The sequence below is a fragment of the Bidens hawaiensis genome, unplaced genomic scaffold, assembly GCF_021521415.1.
Source record: "Bidens hawaiensis isolate Kalapana, Puna unplaced genomic scaffold, B.hawaiensis_p1.1 tig00038577_1, whole genome shotgun sequence".
NCBI classification, from domain to species: Eukaryota; Viridiplantae; Streptophyta; class Magnoliopsida; order Asterales; family Asteraceae; genus Bidens; species Bidens hawaiensis.
Genome location: NW_027505563.1, coordinates 82,078 through 91,711, shown reverse-complemented (window position 1 = coordinate 91,711; position 9,634 = coordinate 82,078). Strand labels below are relative to the sequence as shown.

At 35.6% G+C, this 9,634-nt stretch overlaps 1 protein-coding gene and 1 pseudogene across 2 annotated transcripts; one reads left to right on the top strand and one right to left on the bottom strand.

Annotated features, from left to right (window-relative positions):
- The first annotated feature begins 3,774 nt into the window (after positions 1 to 3,774).
- Positions 3,775 to 5,169, top strand: LOC143613955 (F-box/FBD/LRR-repeat protein At1g13570-like; annotated as a pseudogene). Its single transcript, XR_013150214.1, has 3 exons — positions 3,775 to 4,535; positions 4,648 to 4,806; positions 4,902 to 5,169. The product of XR_013150214.1 is annotated as an F-box/FBD/LRR-repeat protein At1g13570-like (transcript).
- Positions 5,170 to 7,665: 2,496 nt separating this feature from the next.
- LOC143613950 (uncharacterized) lies at positions 7,666 to 9,097 on the bottom strand. The gene is made up of 2 exons (XM_077087525.1): positions 9,026 to 9,097; positions 7,666 to 8,912 (listed from the first exon to the last, which is right to left on the bottom strand). The coding sequence occupies exon 2, from the start codon at positions 8,893 to 8,895 to the stop codon at positions 8,017 to 8,019; it is 879 nt and encodes a 292-aa protein (XP_076943640.1). The 5' UTR covers positions 8,896 to 8,912; positions 9,026 to 9,097; the 3' UTR covers positions 7,666 to 8,016.
- Between the last annotated feature and the right edge of the window lie 537 nt (positions 9,098 to 9,634).

The window sequence follows — 9,634 nt, the reverse complement described above, 5'->3', positions numbered from 1 at the left end:
AGTGGGTGGTGGGTCTCATTAAAAATACCCATTTTGGTAAATATGTTTAAAACTATACTAGATTGGTAAATAATTTTACAAACTACACTAGTTTGGTAAAAAAACTCCTCTGTTTGTAATTAAAGTGAATTTGTGTTTCTTTGATTTATTGTACTGATTATTAAAGTACTCATGGAATAACGTGTGCTTTTATTCATTACTGCAAGCCCTATTCAACTTGGTTTGTTATATGATGATATCTTTGTCCTACATATAAGGAGGTAATTCATGATTTCTAAATCGAATAGAAGTATCCAAAATACAAACGAGATGGATGTTTGTTGTCCCAACCATTCTTTTAGTCCCAAGCCTGCTAAAGAAAGAGATAATTTATAACAAAGTTTTAGTGTTGTTGATTCCTAGGTGTAGTGCTTCTTCCCCTCTGCTGCCTATTGGTATTAGTGGACTAGGATTGACCTGTAATACCGAACCATAGGTATAACCTTTCGCTCAATACTAGAATCGAGAATTGAAACATAGCATTTGAGGCTGCATTAATCGAGGATACACGACAGAAGGAATTGTTCTATTTCCAAACTTTACCTTCAACAAGCGTCCTCTGGCATTACGACCTTTACCACAATGATGCTGTCCATAGATCAAATTATTTCGTGGATTGGATTTCACTTGACTGTCTACGGTTCCATTGCGTGTGCTCGGGGTAGAAGTTTTGTATAAATGTATCGCCATGCTATTAAGTATTTTGATTTAAGTTCTTTTCTTTCTAAGAGGTGGAATAGAATAACCAGGTTGAAGCGTCCCTTTTGAAGCAAGAATTGCTTTTCCTTGATACCTAACATAATGCATGAAAGAATCTTTGAACAACCATAAATTAACTTGAAAAGCCCTGGCAAGCCCAATATTCGGGAGAGCCTTTACCTGAACCCATACGTGTTTCAGCGGGCCTTACTGTAACTGGTTTATCTGGAAATATACGGACCCATATTTTTCCACCGCGACGTGCATTTCGTGTCATTGCTCGTCGACCCGCTTCTATTTGTCTAGATGTGATCCAAGCGGGTTCAAGTGCCTGAAGAGCGTATTTACCAAAACAAACAGTATTACCTTGATAAGACATTCCCTTCATTCTTCCTCTATATTGTTTACGGAATCTGGTTCTTTTGGGGTTATAGTTGATGGTTTTTTTTTGAATTCCATCTCTACTACAGAACCGGACGTGAGAGTTTCTTCTCATCCAGCTCCTCGCAAATAAATCAATTCAAAATTTGATACCGGAATATTCGGTTTGATAACCTGCTACTAATTCTTCTTCTGCTTCTGGTAAATCAAAGGGTAATCGTTCACACTCGGCTAGGGAAGAAATTAGAAAAACTAGAAACCCTATAGGTTGACGCCACAAATTCCATCCCCAAAAACCATATTATGAACTATACCATTTGATCCCTATATCAGCCAAAAATTGTACTAAAATACATCATAAATGGATTTTACCACGAATCCATTGATTCTAATTGATTCTATATGATTTATTATATTACTACCCCTTTACCGTGGTTTGTTATATGATGATATCTTTGTCCTACATATAAGTAATAACCCTTGTATTCATAAAGTCATGGGGTATACTCTAACCCATCTTAATTCCACATAAGCTTCACATCACTCATTTTCTTCATCTACACTCTATGTCATCCAAATAAAATGGTTTAGCTCATTTAACACATAATTAATATAACAAGTCAATTAGTAATTAATACATAACTAGTATTCAGACCCGCCGCGTTACAGCGGTTGGGTGTTAACTCCTGTGTCGATGGCTCAGTTCTTTACTACTGCTGCAACATAGGTTGCCACGTGAAATAGCAAATGGTCATCATAGCCTAGACCGAAGATTTAAGCAACAAACCGAGAACAAAAACCACCAGCCACCACCAACGACACATGCGGCCGGAAATCATTGAATATTTTAAGCAGCAAACTAACAACATAAACCACCAGCCACCGCCACTACTTGAATCAAATGGTGGTTGTGTTGCACTTTGTTTTTGTAAAATAAAAAACACTACTGTCATTTGTTTAATTAACAATTACATAAGAAAATAAGAATGAATGATGTGATTTTTGAATCATCCAATTGATTTTTGGTGAGTTTTTAGAATCTGCACGTCACGCCGGGTTTGTGACAGTTAAAAAACATGTTAACATCATAAAACTCCACGGCTTAGATCTCCATCGTGGCTGTAATATATGAAATAACGGAAATAAACCTCGTGCACAGATCGGTTTCAAACAATCATCATAGCACAAACAAATTAAAATAAATCAAAGCTGCAAAACGAATCCAGTCATAGCATTGAACACAATTAAGGCAACGAACACCCAAAAAATGAGAATAATCTCATCGGTTGCCATTACTCATCACAAAATCTTCGCCATGATAACAAAGTTATAAGCAATCTAAAGAGGCTCATATCTCAGATGTGGCCACCACCACCACCACCTAGGGTTTCCAAATGGAACCCGGCAACAGCAGGTATCGATGGTGGCCGGAGGTTGAATGGTGAAGTGAGAGAGGATGGGTATTTAATTGTTTACAAAAGAGTAAAGAAAAGAGACAGGTCATCTCATTATCTTTTTAACACATACACGTGTGAGAGAGACACCAAGCACAGTAATCACATCGAACCCTTCTAAACATAAGGTTGTAAATAAACTAATGGAGCAGTACCAAACTAATAGCACAAAGTACGACATATGAAAGCCCAAATTGCAAACAACAGTGAAATTGTGTGTGTTAAGAATGTTGTAAATTAATATATATAATAATTAATACATATTGTTCATTTTAACCCGTTAAATGTATAATCCATGGACTATTTTAACACACTTAACACAAGTGGAGAGTGGTTTAATTCATCTTTAAAGTGTCATGTCACTTTAACTTATGTAGGGGTTAGAGTATACCCAATGGCCTAAGAATCAGTGGCAAAGTTTGGACGCATATACCATGATGGCTGAACTCAATACGTATAAATTTTTTCATAAACCAAGGTGATCAGGCTAAAAAATTTTGAACGAAAACTAGTAAATTTACAATATGTGTAAAATTTTTTGGACGAAAACACATAAATTTACACTACTAAGCGAAAAAAAACAAGACGACCGGAATTACCCGAGGCCACAATACAAGCTTCCCACTTGATTAGAATCATAAGTAAAGTGCAACTATTTAACTAATAACAATGAATATTTGATGAATACTGTACTTATATTACCCATCAACTCGGTCCATATGACGTTTCCTATGAACCCAGTCCGTCAAATTTAACATCACCACCAACTTCGATTTCAATAATTACTGATTTATCAAAATTCAAAACACGTATTTATATATATATGCATACAAAGGGAAAGAAGTCAAGAACTATATATGTATCTCAACTTTATATTTGATATGGTTTAAAAGAGACGTTTATTATTTTGTATATATGCATACAAAGGAAAACGGACAATCTATATACATCGAGATTACCACTATCGTGATATTGGTTAAAAGATCGAGACGCTTATTATTTTGTATTAAAAGTTCAAAGCTTCATGTTTTCCTGAATTCTCCATTTAGAGTTATCATAGCATCTCAAATATTTGCAGTCACGTATCGGAATCACTTTCAAGGTTAGTATTTAATAATTTGTTTTACTAATTGTTGTTTCATGATTTTTTCATTTGTAAAAGAAAGTGTTTTTTTTTTTATATTTGTTAGAACTTAGAACAATGGAAAAGGTTGACTTGGCAGTAGATAATAAAGCATCTAAATTTGCATCAGAAGATGCCATCTCCAACATGCCCGAGAATGTGATAACTAATATTCTGAATCATTTACCAATACGAGATGCCATGAGGACTAGCATCTTAGCAAGAAACTGGAGGTTTAAGTGGATTATGCTTACCAAGTTGAAATTAAAATTCCGGTTCTCTAAGTATAGGAGAGATTTAACTAGACTTCTTCTTCATCTTAAAGGTCCCATAACAAAGTTTTCGCTCTATATAACATGTGACATGGTATTGGACGGTGAGGATATTAATCATTGATTATGTTCCTGTCCACAAAAGGAATTAGGTACCTCACTCTTATAAATTTTCGCCAAACACCGGTTAAGTTGCATACCCATCTTTTCTCTTGTCTAGACTTGAAACATTTGAGGCTTCAAAACTGTTCTTTTCACGTGCCACCTAGCTTTCATGGTTTTCCAAACTTATTGAGCTTAAAGTTCTATGACGTAAGATTCAAAAGCGGCAACTATGGAGAATTTATCACTTGGTGTCCCTTACTAGAGGTTCTATTTGTCGGTAATGATGAGGATCCTATGAGAAAAATGAAACTGATTGAGATTGCAAAATTCGGAAATCTCAGAAAGTTATCTTTATCATTGTGTAATCTTGACAATATAACGATCACAAGTTATACCATCTTTAAGCTTGCGGGTTATTTTCCAAAACTTCAAGAGCTTTATTTGAATTTTGCGAAGTGCAATGTAAGACTATTTAGGACCTCTGAAATTTACTTTGCATCATACATACAACTACATAACACAATGAATTTACTAACCAACTAATGTGGCCTTTTGCATACAACTTTTCTTATAGTATAATAGAGAGGAAGTTGTCAGAAAGCAGGCTCCCATCGGTTTTCCATGCCTCAAGACTCTTGAATTATACGTGATAGATTTGAGCATCGCTAATATGTTATCGTGTGTTATTGGAATGATGCGGGGCTCACCGAATTTGCAGTCCCTCAAGATTGATGTGAGTGAAATATATGTAAATCATATATGTTTCTAGTCTTAGTCTAGTGAAATATATGCAAATCATGCCACTTAATGATGATATGGATCTTGTAGATTCCATACGAGGATGATGTGCCAACCCATACACTTGATTTTCCAGAGATAGACTGCAACACAACGGGGCCGTTGCAGCTACGAAGTGTGGTGTTTGAATGCTTTAATGGTTTAGAGAATGAAATGCGTTTAGTACGATATTTACTTGCTTGTTCTCCGTTTCTAGAGTGCATGACTATCGACACCAATGGTGGCAAGTTGATGTTTGCTAAGAAGTTGTTGGAGTTCCATCGAGCCTCCCCGGGTTGCCGAAGTCTATATCTACTAGCTTTAGTATTTTGAACCTTCATATGTTGTATTTTCCATGGTTGTGTGAATTTGGTTCTTATGCTTTTGGCATCACTCTTGGCTTATGTAATTCATGTGAAACTTCTATTTTAATTATTGTGACATTCTTTTTCTAATGTGAGAAACTTTAACCACAAATTTCATACTCACGGGACTTCACCAATACGGATATTAGTCAATATGCGATTAGAAATAGGGAGTGAATTGACGAATTAGATGAAGTGCAAAAAATGATAAAATTTCAAACTTTTCATTAAAATTACAAGTTTGTAGATGATATAAAGATTTCAATATGAATAATTTTAGAAAAACCTCACACCCAATTCTACAATATTCAATTACTCCCTCCATCCCATTATAAGTGTCATAGTTTGACTTTTTAAGTCTTTCTTTTGCAACCTTGACCGTAAATATTTTTGTTCGTATCATATAATACTTGATGAAAATTATATCAATGTAAAATACATTTAAAACCCAATCCATTCATATATTTTACATCAAGTATTATATAACACAGACAAAAATATTGTCGGTCAAAGTTAAACAAGAAAGATTTGAAAAATCAAACTAAGACACTTATAATGAGACCGGAGGGAGTAAATAATAACTCTGTTCCTTTTATTCTATTTTCGATTACAAACTGCTCACGTGAAATATAGGAAATGAAATCACTATTCACTCCCTATTTCTATTATTTATATAAGGTAATTAGATGGAGTTCAAAACTAACAAAATCCTACATTTTAAAAGTTTTAAGGATGATATGATAGGGGAAGATACCGAGACCTAATGTGCAGTTGGATGCTGAGAAATTTATTTTTTGGGTTTAGTTTTGTCACAAATTCTAATTTATTTATTTTTAAAATATGTTAATATTTGGTATTTAGGCGAATGCATTTTTTTAGCTTTAGTTATTTACGATACCTTCATGACCTAACCAGTGCCGACCAAAATGGCAATGGCTCGCAGCCGCAACAAACAAGTTTTACCAACCTAAGACGAATTAATTTTTTACTTTAGTATTGGTGTCATTTCCAACAATTTGTTCTTTAAATATGTTATTTTTTGGTATTTGGACGCTCACAAATGGATTTTTTTGGCTTTACTTTAAGTATCATCACTAACCTAACATATACCAACTGAATTCACGATGACTCGCATCTACAACGAGTAGGTTTTATCAACCTAAAACACGTTTTAAATATTTTTTTTGTTTTGTAAGAAGTTATACTAGTGCAATACTATTCTCGGCGTTTAATAATTTACTTTTTGGGTTTAGAATCGCTACTATAATGAACCTAACTGATATGGACCGAATCAGTATCGTTATGTCGCCGCAACATGACGAGTTTTGATACCTGGTGATTATTTTAAAAAATTTGTACAATTGGTCCGCCTCAAAAGGTTGTCACTAGGGATTCAAACGAGCCGAGCCCAAGCTCGACTAGGCTCAAGCTCGACTCGTTTAACTTACACAACCCTTGAGCTCGAGCTCGCCTCAATCTCTATTTCTAAAGCTCGAGCTCGGCTCGTGAATAGTTTTTCAAGCTCGACCTCGACTCATTTACTATTTCTTAATTAATTTTTATATATTTATAGTTATTTTTATATTAATTTTTTTCAGCTATAATTTTATATATATTATTTAGTTATTTTTTCGTAACATTAGATAGATTAATTAATAATTGTTAAGTATATATTATAAAATTATATTAATGACATGCTCGTTTATTAAACGAGCTTACTTCTAGGCTCGAGCTCGTGCTCGACTCAGCTGAGCTTTTTCACAAGCCAATCTCAAGTAGCTCCACTCATTTACACCCCTAAGTGTCACTCATATAAGTTTCAAGATCCTCAAACCAACCGTTTAGCAATCAGCATTGTTCAATGCAAATGAAATGGAAGAAAGTGAAGCATCACTTTCTGGTATCACCCTGGAGAACTTCAAGTCACTAGGCCATGTACCAATGACGGATTGGTTTCAGTTACAGAAACGATTCCAATCCAAATTCTTCTAAGTGCTTCCGATACTGGAATAGAGACATTCTCTTAATTACTGTTGTTCTCTGATATTTTCTACATCGGGCCTGCAGTCTTGGTAGATCGATTCATTCCATTGCGATAAATTGGTGTACCAACAGACCTGTGCAGTTTGTATGCTTTTATTCAAATTCAGAAATTCAGACAAAAAAACTAAAAGAACAATATTGACATCAAGAGAACCGATGTCAATATTGACAGCTTTGGTTAGTACAGACGTACAGTATGGCACAACAACCAAGATCAGCACGGATACATCCCTGGCTGGAGCTGTGAAGAGAACCGAAAGCAGACATGTCGGCTCATTGGGGTCAACAGGTCAAGCTAACTATACTACAAGACCTCAGGCCACACAAATTTCAAGCTTGAAAATACTTTGTATCAGATTAAATACAATAGTTTCTAAACAAATGTAAAACAACGGCCACGACGACAGCTGACACGGGCACTTTGTATAACCAACAAACCATAACATGTTACAACTTACAACATATAATGTGTTCAATTACAAAACTAAAGAAAAACAAACAACACTCACACTCAACAGCTAAAACATGCTTCTATAATAGTATGAAACATCAATGTGATGAAAAAAACACGACTAAACTTAAATATCAGGAACCCACTTCTAAAAACACAAACCGATAAACATTACCTCAACCGTCCCTCCTAAGCTCCCAAGTCATCCCACCTTCTAAAACTCAAACCTGTGACACGTTACTTCTTCTAGAATTAGCAGACGGGTGTAACTCTGGGATAGTAAGATCAATCTCTACATTACTATCGGTTAACTCATCTCTGCATTTTGGGGCTCGGGTTCAACATCAATAATATTATCTGGTATCAGCTGTGCATTGTTCCGCCTCAGAAAACGGTGGTGGCGGTGCCGGCGACGAAATGGCGAAAGTGAAGGATCGATTCCAGTTTCCGCACCAGAAAGATTGTTTTCCCCAACCGACCCGATTCCATTTCTTATCCTTCTAAGCGCTTCCGCTACAGGAATACTCGAAACCCCCCTAACAACCCGTTGCTGCCTAACACTTTCCACTCGCCGAGCCTGCGGTCTCGGCGGAACCTCAACCCCAGACTCCAACTTCAAAACCGGCCGACTCCTCCCGTTTCCATAAATAGGCGTAACACTCGAGTCCGTGACTTCCCCTTTACAAACAGGACACTCTTTCGCAGTCGAGTCCACATACGCCAGCTGGTAGAAGCAACACCAGCAAAACAAGTGGCCGCAACACGTCAAAACCGGATCCCTTGCCATTTCCAAACATATATTACAATCGAAAAAACCACCGCCACTGGCATCCTCCTCCTCATCCTTATTAATATTATTATGATTATCCGTGTTGTTGGAATCGACATCCATGGATAAGGCTTTAGCTACGTGAGTAATATCTCGTTTACTGTTAGGGTTTTGTGAATCAATGGTGTTGGTGTAACTGAGTTCTGGGTTGTTTCGAGCCTGGCGCCAGCGTTGGCGTTGTCGAAACCTAGCGGAAACGGCTTCGAGCTGGCGAAGGCGGTCCTCGATTCGACTATGAGTGGTGGTGGTGTATGATCCGAAAGGCGGAGGTGGGTGTTGGTTCAAATCGAGATCAATCAACATATCATCATCATCGTTATTCATATTATTATTATTATTATTATTATTATCAGTCATCTAGGGTTTACAGATCCCTAATCATATTCGAATTCATATAAATTAATAAGGGCGAAAACATGAAATTAACATGGCGAATAAGTTTAAGTTTAATTTGGAGAATTGAAAGCGATGAATATTGCAATCTGACCTGACTTTCATTTCATCGGACTTTTATATTCATTCATTCAGAGGTGGGAGAGGATAAAGCACATGCTGCTGCTGCACTTTGCTCAAAACTGAATGAATGAATGATATATGAATGGTTCACAGTAGGAGCTCCTGGATACGGTGTCGTATCACTTTTCGTATTCTACTCTAGGAGAGTCGAGCTCGTATAACTTACACATATCTCGACCTATGTTTATTTTGAGTTCTATTTTTAAACCTCAAGCTCGATTTATGTGTAAATTCTCAAACTCAAGTTTAGCTCGTTTATTATTTTTATATAATTATAATTATATATATATTTTCTTTATAATTTTATGTGTGAAACTATGTATTATTATTTAGTTATTTTTATTTATTTTTCATACCATTATATATATTAATTAATAATTATTAAATAAGGTCATGTTTTTTCAACAAATGACAAGTATGAGGATTTTTAGCCCCAAAAGAATCAAAATCTAATTAAAAAACGAAACAAGTAAAAACACAAAAATGTTTTCGTCTTTCTAGTTCTAAAAATAGGATACAATGATGAGTGAAAAATATCATTGTGTATTTTTGTTTATCATTGTGTTTTGTGTTTAGTTTC